At 33.8% G+C, this 17,498-nt stretch overlaps 1 protein-coding gene across 3 annotated transcripts; it reads left to right on the top strand.

Moving 5' to 3' along the window:
- The first annotated feature begins 1,595 nt into the window (after positions 1–1,595).
- LOC110111360 (autophagy-related protein 9) lies at positions 1,596–17,286 on the top strand. Of its 3 annotated transcripts, XM_028696757.1 has the most exons (11): positions 2,249–2,447; positions 2,530–2,644; positions 3,927–4,565; positions 4,659–4,979; positions 5,512–5,734; positions 6,070–6,249; positions 6,347–6,553; positions 15,398–15,475; positions 15,554–15,624; positions 15,719–15,829; positions 15,996–17,286. In XM_028696757.1, the coding sequence occupies exons 3-11, from the start codon at positions 3,988–3,990 to the stop codon at positions 16,825–16,827; spliced, it is 2,601 nt and encodes an 866-aa protein (XP_028552590.1). In that variant the 5' UTR covers positions 2,249–2,447; positions 2,530–2,644; positions 3,927–3,987; the 3' UTR covers positions 16,828–17,286. The 3 variants fall into 3 exon arrangements, with proteins under 3 accessions (XP_020698851.1, XP_028552590.1, XP_028552591.1); XM_020843192.2 differs by lacking the exons at positions 2,249–2,447; positions 2,530–2,644 and adding an exon at positions 1,596–1,919; XM_028696758.1 differs by having other exon boundaries at positions 2,249–2,644.
- Positions 17,287–17,498: the final 212 nt, after the last annotated feature.

Raw genomic sequence — 17,498 nt, 5'->3', positions numbered from 1 at the left:
TTTTTTAGAGATAAGGGCATCGCAGCACCAAATCCACTTAACTATGCCCACTTAACTCTACGTCACTTAAAACTTTTAGCTCTACTAATGGTCTTCCCTTAAGAAATCCCACTCTTGCCTTCTCCACTGACTCACACACTATTTTTCATAGTAAACAACTAGCCAGACTTCTAAAATTCATCCAAAAAACTATTTATATTAAGTACATTAACTAACACTAGCATTGCGACGCTGTCAAGGATGGCGATGTGGTGCTACAGATGCGAACTAGCACTGCTTGAATTTATTTCTCATGGTGCTAGTCTGAACCAACTCAGCTCCCACGCTGCGACGACAGAGCGATTTTGCCCTATGTTGTTGTTGTCTCATGGGAATTGCGATGCTTGATCAACACTGCAGCGTCGTGGCATTAAATTAATTGCGAAAACTTCAGAGAAGAGATCACTTTGGTTATCTTTCTTGGCATTGCAGCGTCGGAGTAGTGTTGAGAGTGCTACAACGCTTGATGATGCAGTGCGACGGCGCTGGGTCCTTTTCCAAAATTTCAATCTTTTTTTCCTGTAATTTCCTACACAACAACAACTAAAACAAAAAAAATTAAATAAAAATATATACAAAACAAGAACAATAATTTTTCACTAATAATAAAAAGGACAACACACGAGTTCAAGAGACTTATTTTCTTCTTCTCATGATATAATAAAAAAAAATCCAGTCGACAATTCTATTATAGGAGCAATTATTAGAGTTTGCTCCAATTCTACTTAAATCATCCAAGTCATCCTTTCTCTAAACTATGTGAGTTGCCTAATAGCTATAAACACAAGCCAATTCTCCATTTTCATTGAATCTATCATGCAACTCTACTTTGCGAAGTTCCTCTTTTCTAGTTTGTGGCATGCTCCATGCTCATTGTGATGATGTCCTCCTTAACTAGTATTGCCCTTTCAAAGTAAGCTAACATTGTTCTTTCAAAATAATGTCTGTAAATCAACCTAAGGATAAGGAGTCTAAGATATAATTATGTGATTATAATATATATCTATTTTTTAATAAGACATATCTTATCATTAACTTAAAGGGGCATTTACATATATACTACTATATGCTACTCTATTTACATATATAACTAATAAAACTTTAATATTACATATATATCACCCAAAGTTTATTTTCATGCCAAATATGGAGGTAGGAATGAAATAAATGAGTGGTTATGATAAAATATAGGTGGTATATTTGAAATTAAAATAATATAAGATGATATATAATTAATATTAAATTTTTAGGTATTAAATATTTAAATAGAGAGTATAAAGTGATATGTATGTAAATCCCACTACTTAAATACAAAAGTAAATTTATTTTTATTAAAAATATTAGGTGTCCAAAAATAATTTTGATAGAGTCATGATAGGATATTAAGATGTTAACAATAAATATTAGCAATTTTAACAACTAAATTAACTGACTTTCTTAACATAGTAAAAATTAATGGGCAGAAGTTTCTATATTTGTTGGGCCAAAACATAGCCCAGCCCACCAATAGCTCTAGCCGGGCCCGAGAAAACTAGGAAAAAGAGGGTATTAGCAGAAATTTTTTCTTCCGTCGAGCGAGAAAGCCAAAAGCCACCGCGACGCCGTAGGAAAGAGAAAAAACCCCGACACCGAAGCTTTGGCTGCGCTGCACGCAATTGGTCTCCTCCTCTTCCGATTTCCTCTCAAAGAGCTCTTTCTTTGGCTTCCAAGCTTCTCTTTTCTGTCCCTTCTATCCATTCTCGGATTCTTTCATTTCCGCTTCTCCGCCGCCCCGCACGCTCGGAATTCGAATCAGGCGAAGGCCTTTTTGGGATCGTCGGAGATACGAGTTTTTGCCGAGGGCTTTGTTGTTTCGGTGTGATATTTGTTCTACTAATCATGTAATTACTGGTTCTCAGTTGCGGAGTTTTTAGTTTGTTTACGTCGCTTCAAACTATCAAGATTGTTGTTTTGAAGTTCTAATGAGAGATGTGTAACTAGTTTAGCTGCTTTGATTTGGTTTGAGTTATTTTTGAACCAGATAGTTACAGATGTGCGGAATTAATGTGCATCTGGCTTGTGGAAACTCTGGAATGGATGATTATTAGCTAATTGTTATGAAAACATAGTTTTGGATTTTCTTTCAGTTAAGTTTCCCCGGGCTTCAGAAGTTGCAGTGTTTTCCTCTTCCATTCTTTAATCCTCCATCTTGTTGATGGAAATCCTAATATATTAATTAAAAATTTTATTTTAATTTTTAATTACTAATTATATAATTAATCTAGGGTATCGCTTTTCATCTTCTCCATTGTTACTGTTGCTTTTCCTCGTCGCCATTTCTTCGTGCCTGCTTCGGTCTCGCGTGCTTCGCGTGTAGTAGCGTGTTGAAAGAGCCGCTAAAGAAGCTTCGGAGCTCGCTCGCTGCGGAGGTAACCATCTTTATCTCTTTTGCGCGCTTCTTCGGCCAAATCCTGAAAATCTGCCGAACTACATGATTTCCGGGATTTTTAGGGCAAAAAGAGGGAAACGAGGATTTGTTCCACCGTGAGATTTACCGGGCGCTCAAATCCCTTTTGGCAGGATTTATGATAAATCCTGTTGCCAAACAGCCCGTAAAATTTTGGAGGTTTGGCTTTGTGTAATTTCTTCTTCTACTCGTTCGAGTTATTTCTTAATCGGTTTGCAAGTTGGCATTGTTGGGAAAAATAGTATAGACCAAAAACAAGGATAGAAAAAGTAATTGAAAAAGACTCGACATAGAAGGCATAAAAGTGTATGTGGATTGGCGGGATGGATTTGCCATCATCCATGGCCACACATGAAGAAATTTCGACTATTATTGGGAAGGGAACACCATTATTTCTTTTCTACAGAAGGATAATAAATGACTAAATAGCAACATGAGAGATTTGGAAGAGCAACAATAATCTGTTTGTATTTTATGAAGCCAATTTGATGCATGAACCCTTCAAATTTCTTGTATTAGTAGCTTGCTTTAATCTATAGATGATTTAATTCAATTTGCAAAAAAGATCTTTTTTTTTCCTATGGAATTTTAAGCCTTTAGATTGCACCTTTTAAGTGTCATTCAAACCACCATGAAAAATTTACTTGACATAATGTTTTTTGTTGTTGTTATACCCAACATTATTCTAATAGGGGATCAATTTAGCAATGGAAAAAAAAAACTTATTAAAATCTATCCCAATGCTTTATTTTTGCATTGGGTTTATAAGTTTATTTCTATCAAGTTCTTGCCCCCTTTTAAAAATATTAAAGATTAAATTTCTTTCCCATAAATAAATACTTCGCCTGGAGAAGACCCGGACCGGCTTGGCCGGTCCAGGTTGGGCCGGTCCAGGTTGGACCGGCCTAACAGTGACATAATAAAATAAGCCATTATGGAATGCCATTGGAGATGACCCCCACATATGAGTGTGTATAAGCTCTTAAATGAATTTTTTTTTTTCCAAACTTTTCGAGAATGTAGTATTTCTATTGCTTATCATCATAACATCCTTAATTATATTCCAAACACTAACGCAGAATGTTGTTGCATAATATCAAATTCTAATTTATGCATTAAATATGTCTTTTGTTATGAAGCTTCCATATAATATCATTAATAATTTTGATTTGAATATCACCAATTCTTAAATGCTTTAGGGCTTATCATAAAAAAAGGATAACTTTCATCGTTTTTGTAGAATAGTTAACCACGAGTCCTTCATGTGAAGTGGAGTTTAAAGACACTTGTTTTAGGATCCAAGGCTCCTTGGGACTGCACATACTGAAACACTTTTGAGGCTGCATCCATAGTTTACTCTTTTTTTTTTTATTCAACTTTTTCTATTGATAGTCACATTAATTTTATCATATTATGTCTAATTAACTATTTATTTTTCCAGGTTTCAGATGATTATTTAGTGGCATGGGTTGTTTGCTTGTGTTTAGTCTGAGATTTCATGAATGATGTCTAGTGCTCGAAAGAGCTTTCTTGATTCTTTCAGATTGAAATGGCAATTTAGAAATGAATCTTCGATGAACATTCATTTGCTGAGTGATGAACCTCCAGAGATAGAGTTATCTGATTATAGAAGGCTGCCAGGCTCTGATATTGAGAACCCATCAGAACTACTTGGTGGTGAAGGACTGAAAGCAGAGCCCATTGCTGACTTAGATCTGTTCTTTGAAAGTCTGTACAATTATTACTGCGAGAAAGGGCTCTTATGTATTGTGACTAAGTGGATAGTTGAGCTGCTAACGATAATATTTGTATTAGGATTCATTTGGTTTTTCTTATTGGTTGTTGATTGGCATGCACTGCGCAGTGCAAAATGTGGAATAGAAGCAGTTGAATCAGGGCAGAAGCCTTGCGATCTTGCAAAGGAAGTCATTAATCATCATCCATTAGTTCCTTTCACATTTACAAAAGGAGTCATTGTTGGTTGCATGATTATATTGACTATATATGGCCTCTTCAATTTTTTGAAGTTCTTTGTGCAGTTCAAAAATACACTGAAGATTCGTCATTTCTATTATTACAGGTAGATTGAAGTTAATTGCTATTTGCTGCATGAAATGGATTTTAATTAGAAGCCATATCTAACTGCATTTCTTGTGTCTTTCACTTATCCTAGCCTTCATGTTACTGACCGGGAAATGAGGACTTCCTCTTGGCCTACAATTCTTGAAAAGGTGGTTCAAGTGCAAAAGGAGCAACAACTTTGTGTGGTAAAGGATCTCTCTGCTCATGATATTATAATGCGTATTATGCGCAAAGAGAACTATTTGATTGGAATGCTCAACAAAGGTGTTCTTGCCCTTCCAATCTCATGGTGGGTTCCCGGAGCTGGCCCTCCTATCAACTTGAAGGCAAGTGGAAATAAAAATCATTTAATATTACCTAAAACACTCGAATGGATCCTCAATTGGTGCATATTTCAGAGCATGTTTGATAGGTAAGAATGGCTTTCTTTAAAATTTGAAGTTTTCATGTATTTTGAGTGTATTGACAACTAGGATAGAAAGGTTAGAGTGCAAGAATTAACCACCATCCTGACATCTCATTATATTAGCCTTCTGCATAGCTTGCACTATTTTCTTATGCAGATATAGGGAAAACTGTCTCAAAAGAATTTATATTTCTCTCCAAACTAATAATTGGATTTTATATGTTATGCATTGCTTGCATGTTACTACATAGACAGAACTGAACCTTCTGTTTCTAGTCAAGCCACATGATATGACCCGGATGGCCCATTGGAAAATGCACAATGTTCATAATAATATATGTCAAGTTAGTTTTACTTGCTAGTTCTGTATCGAAGATATTACAAAACTTTCATGTTCATTTCCTGTGTTGATTTTTTTTTTGTGTTGTGTTCTGCAATCGTTTATTTCTATTTTGGGATTATTTTTTTGCTTGTTGTAAGAGCTAAATTATCATTTCTGGTTGTTGTTTCATAATTTGATTTTCCCCTTTTTCTGCAGCAAGTTTTGTATTCGAAGTGATTTCATCACAAATCCTTCATTACTTAGAAAGCGGCTTGTGGTGGTTGGGATTGTAATGTTTGTGATATCTCCATGTCTTGTGATTTTTATGCTGGTATACCTTTTCCTATGGCATGCTGAACAATTTTACAACCATCCAAGGACAGCATCCTCCCGAAGATGGTCTAACTTGTCAAAGTGGATTTACAGAGAGTTCAATGAGGTATCTAAACTAATTGATTTCTAGTGCATATAGTTGCTTCTATTTTACTTTTGGCTTATGATTTGAAGGAACCAGTTTATTTCAACCATCTTTCATGCACAATTTATGATTATTGATGATCTTCTTTTCTGCTAATGGCATTGAGAAGCTGATGCCTACTTTTCTTGCATGAAACCCTAGCTCAGTTGACTTTTCTACAAATTAATGATGGGATGCTTTTTTTCATAATTTTTTTTTTATGCTTTTTTTTTTTCATATATTACTCGAGCTTTTTACAGATTATGAAGTCTTATTGTGTTTTGGTATTTGCACCTTTATCTTCTATGCAAATTCAGGTTGGCCATTTCTTTAGACATCGACTGAACAGTAGCGTGGTTCATGCCTCGAATTATTTGAATCAGTTCCCTTCTCCGCTTATCTCAACAATTGCCAAGTTCATTTCTTTTGTGTCGGGTGGTTTTGCTGCCATTTTGATTATAATTGCTTTTCTGGATGAGTCTCTTCTGGAGGGCCAGGTAAGAGTATCAATTTGATCACTTCACATTTTGGGAAAATGTAATAATATAGGAGAATAGAATAATGAACTGAACATGTGTTGTATTGGATGTGCAGATATTTCGGCGCAACTTGTTTTGGTATGCTGCTATTTTTGGGACAGTGACCGCAATTGCCAGGGCTATGGTGACTGATGAGCTTCATATCCTTGATCCTGAAGGAGCAATGGCTTTTGTTGTCCAGCATACACATTATATGCCAAAGAGATGGAGAGGAAGAGAAAATAATGATAGAGTTCGAGCAGAGTTCGAAACTCTTTTTCAGGTAAGTTGTTTGAGGCTTTCATCTTACCAATCTACTCATTGATGTGTTGTCATTGTCATTGATGGATTTTATGATTAAGATTGTGATGCAAGAACAACTCTAATAAAACTAAATAAGATAAGATTTAATGGAATAGTATCAATTCTTGGTGAGTTGTAATACTTGGGCATGTCAAAGCTAAAGGGGTTAGTGACCCCAAGATAGACGAGGAAATGTCTTGTGTTTGTGTTTTTTTTTTTTCTTTGTTAATAGAATTATTGAATACATAATAAATGTTATATAGATTTTGGAGTCTGGTGTGGCAATAAAGAAGTCATTAAAATGTGGCATAAATAAGAATTTAAGATGGATGATGTTAAAATTATGATGGGCAGAGTGTGTAATGATTATATTAGAGTTTTGTAACATCGATTTTAAATTATGCATATGATGTGATGGTTTGGATTTTTCTTTCCAACGTTTTTCTCGTGGCTTGTTTGGTTTCCATAATAGGTGGCTATGTGGTTCTTATACTTCAGTTAGTGCTTTCTGAATGTTTCTTCATCTTCTCTTATAGATTTTCCTATTAATCCTCTATTTCAATTCCTTCAGATTCTTGATTTTTCTGTAACCCGTGGCTAAGGGCTCTTGCGAGATTTGCTGTTACATTCTTGTGGGAGTGTAACTTATTATTGAGATTCTTTTTGACACTTGTCAATGGTTCCTTCGGGCATCCGGTGGTTTATTTCTTTGACAATTTTCTTATTCTTTTAAGTACTCCATGAGAATTTTCAATAGACAAACATTGTGATAGAGGGGCTAATATGATTATTCACCAAGTCGGATAAGATATATTCCAATAGTTATCTTGCGGAGTAACAATTCAAATAGGCACTTTAGTTACTCATTTGTTTTGGTCTTAGAATACATCTTATTCAAATGCAACCCCATCTAGTAATGCCATAAAAGTCTATATAAAATCATACAAGCCTATAATTTAAATGCAACTTCGGGAAATTTGTATCAACTTTTGATATAAAAAATTAAATATGTCAATTCAAAGGTTTAGTTGAAAAGACTAATAATGTTCATTTTAAAGAATCAAAAGCCAAACATTTTATTTAAAATTTTGAAATTCTTAGATGAAATGCTTTCTTTTTTTTTGTAAATTCATAAATTAAAAAACAAAAAAAGAAAGGACATCATTTTGAAATAGAGTTGTCATGTTGCTTTGGAGGAAACATTTTCCCTACTAATGTCCAAGTAATATATATATATATGAAGCTCTCTTATTTCCTGATAATTTTAGAAGAAAAAATTCTCTCATTCTCTCTCTCTCTAAATTAGATAGATAAGATAGATGACTTGATTTTTATATTTTTATTTTTAATTAAAGAATAAAATATACAAATTTTAACAATCGAATTTTCTTTTATTTTATTTTTTTTACCTTAATATTTGAAGCATGTGAAAAAAATAATAATATGTTTAATTATAAGATTTTTTTGGGTGGTGCATATCCTTTTCAATCTTGCAAATTTAGTGGGAGGCTTTCTTCTTTTGCGAGTATGAGGTTTTCTTTTTGATGACCCCTCTTTTCTTCCTTTTTATCTCCATATTCTAATAATTTTTTTTGTTGGTTAAAATGTTTGAATTTTATTTGATGTGCTACAATTATTTTTTTCTTTATTTTGTGTGGAACTTCAATGATTTATGTGCTTTTGTGATCTTTTGACGTTCTATCTGTTAGTTTGTTGTAAAGAATCAAAACTCTTTTTGTCCAAATTGGATTTATTATTATTTTTAGTTTTCATCAATAATAGCATATAACTGTTTAAAGATTAATAGTTTTCTGATTGTGAAAACTTAATATTTACTACACTAATTTGTTGCATCTGTCTTCATTGCATGTTATATTTATACTAGAAATCTTAGACCCTTGAACATCGTACATTAGGTTTATTTATATTGCTACATTTTTTAAATATTGCTCTTAAAAATAAGGTTTGTCAACAAATCAACTAAAGATGCTATTCAAAAGTAGCACATAATTGTTTAAAGATTAATAGTTTTCTTATTGTGAAAACTGAATTTTTATTACACTAATTTGTTGCATCTTTCTCTTTATTGTGTGTTAGATTTATACTAGAAATTCTTGACCTTTGAACTTCCTTCATTAGGTTTTATTCATAGCTTAAGGTTATATTGCTACATTTTTTAAATATGGTTCGTAATAATAAGGTTTGTGAACAAATCAACTAAAGAAGCAATTCAAACAAAAAAAAATTAACTATGACTATAGATAATTTTACCAACAGAATTATTTTTCTTCATTCAATGAGTGGCAAAATACTGCAATATTTTCAATTTGATTGTTAAGTTAGAAGAATTTATTTGAAAGTCATAATATATATGATTTCTAAAGATAAAACAGAGTAAATGAAATGTTCTCAATCCTTTTTGCTAAGTGTTAATAAAAAAAAAAATCTGCTAGGATGAAGTGTGAAAAATATAAGGACGTTTTCCATTCATGTACTATGGACTTAGGAAGTTTAACTAGGTGATGGTAGCATGTTTGAATATTTTTCTTATCTATGAAAATTTAGTAGCTAAGCAATTTTTCTTCCTAGAGAATATTTCATTATTTACATATGTTTCATTAAAAGTTTATGATAAGAAGTTTTTATTATGAGTTAAGTTTCAATTATCTCAAGATATTGTTATGAGACTTATGATAGATTTTCAGAATGTGAAAGACATTAACCATGTTTTCATTTTTGGGTTATTGCGCCTCTTTAAAATTTTTTTAGTGAAAATCTTCTAAATCTGATGTAGAGCTTGTTAAACACACACCAACACAAGTATCTTGTTGGATCAAATTTAATTTATTTAAGAAATATTATTCATTAATATTTTTTAAGTGATTTTTTGATGCAGAAAAATATATACAATTATATAATGATTCAACATGTAATTTAACTTTTAAAACTAAATGTGAATTGTACTTGTCCCACACTAGAATATCATAGTTTGTACCATACTTTATATTTCAATCTAAACCTTATGTGGAGCAACAAAAATTAAACCTAAATTTGAAAATGAATGTGAGATCATATATGTACCTAGACTTAAATTAAACTCTAAATAAATGAACAAATTGGTAATGTAATATATGAGAATCTGTATATTGATATGAATAGCTAAATCAATATTAACTTTTTTTTTGGCTATTTCTTGATTGATTTTAAAATTTTAAAAATAGACTTATTCAATTTTATTGTGATTATAAAAGCTCAATGATAAAATAAGCTGAAAACAACATGAAAATCTCAAGAAATATTCGATGCATCACATTGAGTTCATGAACACCTAAATCATTAAATTGGTGCTTAAATGGCCCAAACAGTTAAATATGCCCAAGCTGGCCTAGCTTGAGCTAGGTTGGATTGGCCAGCCCAGTTGAATTGCTTTTAAGCAAGGAGAATCCTTGCCACCCAACTATAGCCTTTTAGGCTTAACTCATTGCGAACAAGATGCTAGTGACCTCCCATCTCACTAAGATGTGCTCGTTATTGTGTAATCCCATTTCATTGATTCAAATTTCTTGAAATTACTGTCTTAGTTCTTCCACCTTTTACAAGGCATTCATCTCAAAATGTTCTTGAGGAGAGAAGAAGTTGATCTATTTAAAAATGATGAGATATTATTACAAATCTCTATCAAGTTCATTTAAGAAGCAATGAACTTTCTCGAAAGTGCTCTCACCAATCTGATTGTTGAAACTTTGATATGCTTGTAAAAGCTTATGTCACGGCGTATTTAGATAATTAATAGTAGACATCGAGGTGGTGGTTGTGCCAATTGCAATCGTTGAGTCACCACTTCTTGCTTAGGTTAGCTTGAATGATGCAAATAAAGCACAATATAATGATTATGAGGAAGTATGCAACTCAGGGGTAAAGAAGATGAAATGGTATACAACTTGTAGGAGCGTGAGAAGGAGAGGGGTGGGTGTACACAACCTAGAGAGAGGAAGAGGATAGGATTCAAACAATCATGCTTTTAATTTGATATTCTTCAATTCATTCATACAACCCTATGACACCCATTATATAGAAGAGAGTGATGAATACAATTATGAATAAGAAGATATAATGGTTTTTTTTTCCATATTTTAAACATGTTTAAGTTGTTTAAAAATATCTGACATGGACACAAAACGATGATCTTCATAGAGAAGAATCAATGACTGCTAATCCCACATAAATTGTCCTGTAAGGACAACAAATATGCTTTGTTCATTCCAGGGGACAATTTAACAAATGCTCAAAATTTGAATTCCACAAGAAAACAGTAGCAATAAGGCAATAACTAATTAAGTTCACGCTTCAATATGTAAATCCAACATGTATCTTACTTGACAAAATCTCAATTACCACACAAAATTGGGGGCTAAATAATTTAAGAGATAATGATAAGAATGTAGATTAACATGAAAAGAAGAATCATGTTTCACTCCAATATAGGGAGTCTTTTCTTGATATAGTTGTCTATTATACTTGTGAAACACTTGAAGAAATAACATCCAACATGCATACCCATGAAGAGAGAAAAAATTATAATTTTTATTTTAGTATTGATTGTTCAATAAGATTGAGATTTATGAGGTGTTATAATTATAGCCTTCAAATGTCTAAAAATAAAAAAATTATTTAAATTTTATCATAATTTATTTTAAAAAATAATAGGTTGCAATGTTGCATTACATCATTTATTAATTTCATAATATAAATCTTCCCATCAAAACCAATTCCATAATTGTTTAAAAGTTCCAATAACAAAATAGTATGGAAATTCTTTCAAAAAGAGAGGTATCAAGGAGTAGCACATAATTGCAGCTGGATTAGCAAAAGGGAAACATAATACTAGCTAGAAATGTAGAGACAATAATGGGAAATCTATAGGCGACAATGGGAGAAATCAATGAAAGCAGGCATTCAACTGAGCTGTAGTGATAGTTGCGAGAAAGGCCAACTACCAGTTAAAAATTAGGTTTAAAATTACACAATTGGGTATTGAGGCATTTTCAATTCGTGAGGTGGGGCGTAAGCCTCAAAGTGTTTTGAGCCGCAAGCCTCAAAATTAAGAAATTGTGTAAAGTCAAAATGAGGATTTTTTTTTTGTATAATAACCAAATAATTGTAAACTACACTTGAACGGCTACAATTCAAGATCTTGCCATGTCATCAAACGACATTCTTTGCTATGTCGTCCTCTGGCTGTAACTCTGTATTTTGTCTATATAAAGGATACTATACTCTCTCTTTAATGAAATGAAAAATTACTTTTATCTTTCTAGCTTTGGTTGTGTACGCTCTCTTACTTTCTACATATTATCAGGCCTCGTTAAACGCTCCTCCCTATTTCCCTTCCCTGTTTCTTCCTTTCCCCTCCCGCAAATAGGTGGCCCAAGCTCCGCTCATGGCCTCACCACCCTCCTCCCAGATGTCAGATGCCTCGACATCTATGCCGTCCTAGCCAACGCAGCAAATACATACCGTCCCAGCCACCCTCAAGTTCTTGATGACCACCATCAAGAACGTCATTACTCAACCACTATCAACAGACAACTATCCAGTTTGGCGAACACATGTACTCAAACTATTCAGAGCAAACTCTTACGAAGATTTCTTGGACGGATCTACTCCTCCCTCGCCCAAGAACATCGTCGACTCTACAGGTCAGCCAATACCAAACACCTATGATGCATCGACACGGCACTTAGAGAGGGTATGCAGTGTCGGACATGTGTCGGACACGGACACACGTCGGACACGGCATGGACACGTGTCCGACATGGCATTGGAGTGTCGCAATTAAAAAAATTAAAATTAAAATCGGACACATGTGTCCGACACGCGTGTCCTGTTATTAAATGATGTATCGCTAAGTACATGCTCGGTACCGCTCGGTACAGCTCAGTACATGCTCGGTATTGCTCAGTACTGCTCAGTACATGCTCGGTACCGCTCAGTACATGCTCGGTATTGCTCAGTGCATGCTCGGTATTGCTCAGTATATGCTCAGTACTGCTCAGTACATGCTCAGTACTGCTCAGTACATGCTCAGTACATGCTCGGTACCGCTCAATATATGTTCGGTACCGCTCAGTACACCGCTCAGTACCGCTAGGTACATGCTCGGTATTGCTAGGTATATGTTCGGTACTGCTAGGTATATGCTCGGTACTGCTAGGTACATGCTCGGTATCTTCCCATACAAACAACTTACGAACTTTAAAAACAAGCAGAACTTCAAAATTACTCTTACAATAAAATTTTGTTCCGGGGGCGCCCCCTTGGACCGCCGGCAGACTGGTATATTGTTGTATTCATGTTGTCTTATTATTGAGATATTTTGATTTCACTTCATATCAATTTAATATGGTGTATTCATATGTATGATTGGTTTGTTAGCAAAATGAGCTCTGCTACTGGCGGTATATTAAAAAAATATTATATATACATCTGTCCACGCCGTGTCCGTGTCCTATATTTTTAAAAAGTATTATATATTATATTAAAAAAATATTATGCCGTGTCCATGCCGCACCCGTGTCCTATATTTTAAAAAATTGCCGTGTCCCGTGTCCGTGTCCGTGTCGTGTCGTGTCCGTGTCACCGTGTCCGTGTCGGTGCATCATAGATCATCACATGTTAGTTTGCCACACCAATGGAAAAGATATCTCTACCATCCACTATCAATGAAGGACACAACCACTGGCCAAAATAGCTTCATGAATAAGTTGAATAAATATGTTTATTAACATATTGGATGTGAATTCACGAGGGGAGGGAAAGAGAAGAATCCAAAGTACTAACAGCAATTTCATGAAATAACGTCAAAGCAGATGTGTTAAAAGTTTGATCAGTACCATAACTTCTTAGAATTTTCAATTTAGAAGTGCTTGTTTCAATACATTGCAATACTTGATATTACAGCTTTTTTTTGTAGTTCAGATCTTGATTCATCTGGAAGCTCAACAAGCTCTATGGGTTTTTTTACTTGATAACCTATGACAATTTCAAATGGACATGTCAAATAATAAGTGAGCATGTTTACAAATGAAATGAACAAACAAACCAATGTTTTTATTTTTTTATTATTTTTTATATTGAGCTTTATAAGTAGCCTCCTAGAATTTGTCGCCCACTCCAATGAAGGACTCAAATAAGATCCATCCAACAAGGACACGAATATAGAAAAATTAAAATTTTATTTAATTTCCAATCTCTATAGAATTTTAATGTTTTGTGGTTCTATTTGTATTATACAAAGGATCCAAATACAACACCACACAAAATCCATCATGTTCAACTAAAAAATAGCGAGTTTCAATTCACCATTCTTGAATTTCTGCCATAGAAATCCTTCCATAAAATTTAATTCCTTAATCGCTTAACGATCATGATGAAATAGGAAAATATTTACACTCCAAGGCACATAGGCGGTCAAGAGATGAGCACACTAGGTTGGACCAGGATGGATGATGGACACAAGAATTGGGGCGTTGCAGGTAAATTGAGGCAATGGGCTTTCAGCAATAAGCAGGAATAGCAATTAGACCATTACCCCTGTATAGTTACAGTCGCCAGTAGACAGAATAACAATAGGACCAAAATTAGGAAACATCGAGAAAATTAGAAATATCAGCTGGACACTGAAATCAAGATGAATTTTAATAATAGTTAATGCAAGAATAGGAGTAATTGTGAGTAGAAGTTAGCAATTCATATTATAGTAATGATTCTAAGCATATTGTAAGTTTTAGCCTTGATTGTTCCCTTTGTCGTTCTAGGCATACCCAAGACTTCTTTGTGTTAGCTTCACAAATCTTACTTAGCACCCAGACATAGATTGTCAAATAAAGAAATTACCTACATTCATTACTAGTTAGAGAAAGCTTTGTGATCTATCATCCCGTTGTAACTAGATGTGCATTAACTTAAAATTTCCTTGTTATGTCCTCATTGATATTATAAGATTATAAAACATCTATGGTTATTGTAATGTTCATTGGCGTGTTCCCTGTGACGTCTACTTTGTTCTTTCATTGTGAGTCGTGCAACTCCTAAAAATATTATGAATGGTTGCTTTGTTAAAACTAGACTTGTTGTTTGGTTCTTGTGGTCATTGTTGTTTAGTTTTCAAAGTTTTTTTTTTTGCTCGTTAATTTATTTTAAGTTTTTTCTTAGTTGATCATGTTTTCTTTATAGTTTTTGAAATTGGTTTTGCAAAATATATAAAACATCATTTGTATAGTGATATGTTAATTAGCCTTAATAATTGATCACACTTTTTAGTGAGGTTGATACCAACTTAGGCTCTTAAAATTTAATATGGGATAGTTAAGGGTTTAAGTTTTCTAATGCAACATAGGATGAGATGCAAAATGATAAAAAAATTAAAAATCCACAGGTTTTCAACCTGTAACTTAGTCAAAACTTAAATGTTTTTTATGTATGTTTAACAAATACACTTTTTGCTTTGATCATCCCAAAAGATAATTTATTAATTGCTCAAAATATGAAATTCTATAAGAAAATTGTTTTTAAACTTCATCAAAATCCTTCTCTACTCAGAGAAAGCTTTAGGATTTATCATCCCTTCATCAAAATCTCTTGATCTAACCCTTGCAGAATGTTTGAAGTGTTAAAGCTGAGCTTAAACTTCATAAGTTATAATTGGAAACTGAAATTTTTATCCTACTTTTTCGTTGATGCAAATGATTAATTTCCACTAAAAGATGCATTTAGAGAAATGATATATTTATTAGCTATGCTGCTTTCTGTTTTATGTATGCAGTACACCGGAATGATGCTGTTGGAGGAAATGGCTTCGATCTTTATTACACCATTTCTTCTTGTATTTGTTGTTCCCAAGGTGAAATTTTGTGCCAGAAAATGTTTATTGATCTTTACTCACGGTACACTGAACTAATTGTTTCCTGTAAATTCACAGCGTGTGGATGATATTTTACAATTTATTTCAGATTTCACAGTGGATGTTGAAGGTGTTGGCCATGTCTGCAGGTGCTATTCCTCATTTTATCGTCTTCTAAAACATTTTGTTTGGTTTATTAAATTAAATTAACCTCTTACTTGTTTGATATATTCTTTGTTATAGCTTAAGCTTATTTGATTTTGAAAGACATGGAAACAGCAAATATGCTTCTTCATTTAATGCTCCAAAAGACTTGAGGAGCTCCCAAGGGAAAATGGAGAAATCATTCTTAAGGTATTTACTCTACAAGATTGTGATATTTTTACTAGTTGTTGAGTCATTCGAATTCTCATAATCTTATTTTGGAGTGTCATGACAGCACTTTTTGTACATTTTTCGTCTTCTTTCACCTTATCAAAATCATTAGGCGATAAATGAGTTATATACAACTATCTTGCAGTTTCCAGAGTGCCTATCCTACTTGGGAACCAAATTTACACGGTCAACAACTCCTCACTAAGCTACGAAATTTCAGGGAACAACAACTGAGAGATGAAATGAAACAGGATTCTTCTCCAATCTGGAGAAGGCAGATCAATCAGAACTTACAGGTCCGTGGAGAATTAATCTACAGGTTTCCCTTCCGCAAACCAGAAAACATTGGTGGCTTCCCTATCTCCACTTATAACCTGACCCCTGATCTAAGGACCCTGGACTGTTACTACTTAGCTCAACCTCTGCATTCCTTAGATACTGAAACGGCCTTCGAGCCAAGCCGAGGACCATGGCGACCGTACGCCCAACCTCCATATAGAGAAGAAGTTGAAATCGAAGAACGAAACAGACAGCAATCCCACATGGAGGCCTCGACATCGAGCCCTTTCTTCCATGAAAACTCCTTCCATCAATATGCGACAGAGCACTACCATCCCAAGGATTGGTGGAATCGACCTCCGGTTGGATCAGCTGGGCCTCAAGCCAGTTTCCTTGAGCCACCATCTGTTTTCAACCACCATACTTTCAGGCAATACACTGATGATTTGTCAGAGAGAAGCGTCGACGAGGAAGGAATCCGTGATGGCAACGACGACGGTAGATCTAAAAGGAACCTTCGGTCATTGTGGAGGACGACTTATATGGATGATGATGATGGTGATGGAGGATTTGGTCTACATTTCGCCGACGAACCAAAAATTGAAAGATCTCCAAGCTTGGTGTCTAATGTTTATGGCAATCATTTGGCAAATCTTCCAGTAAGAATTATACCAAGTAGCAGCGATCCTGTGGAATGAATGAGCCATGAACTATAAGCTACAAAGCTGGGGGATTTACATTGTGTCTAATGCTATTTAGGCTTCATTTGGGACGGCTTTTTTACTGCTTCTTAAAGCAGTTTTTTAGTACAAAAATTAAAATTTATGTACTAGAAAGCTGCTTTAAGAAGCAGTAAGAAAACCGTTCCAAACGAAGCCTTAATTAAGCTTTAGGATCAAAGCTTAGGTGTGATGGTATTCTTTTGTACATTGAATGTATGGTTGGCTTAAAAAATGAATCAATTAGAAACAATGATCTCATCCTGATGGCAGAGGATTCATTGAATAGCCTGGAAGTGCAACTAACCCCTTGGAAGGAAGAGGAAAAATGTAATGAATATTTTGTTCTCAAACTGCACTTTCATGCTTTATATTTGGCCATTGTAAAATATGAACTCTTTATTTAACAAAAAATAATTATTTTCTTTATTTTAAATATTTTCATGTGAATCAATATTTCTAATTGGCTGTGGTAGAAATAGTATTTATCATTCAATTCGTTTGTTATTTTTTATTTATTAATAGTTTGTAATTTTATTTGCATTATAGCTATTTTATTTGAATGAGATTTTCTCATGCATACATTACTTTTGGTATTCAAGTGTTTTGTTTTTATTTAAGTTTTTTTTATTTTAAGATTATGAATATAC

Source organism: Dendrobium catenatum, unplaced genomic scaffold (genome assembly GCF_001605985.2).
Source record: "Dendrobium catenatum unplaced genomic scaffold, ASM160598v2 fragScaff_scaffold_841, whole genome shotgun sequence".
Lineage (NCBI taxonomy): Eukaryota > Viridiplantae > Streptophyta > Magnoliopsida > Asparagales > Orchidaceae > Dendrobium > Dendrobium catenatum.
The sequence above is the reverse complement of the archived record's forward strand: the minus strand, read 5'-3'. Positions and strand labels throughout refer to the sequence as shown.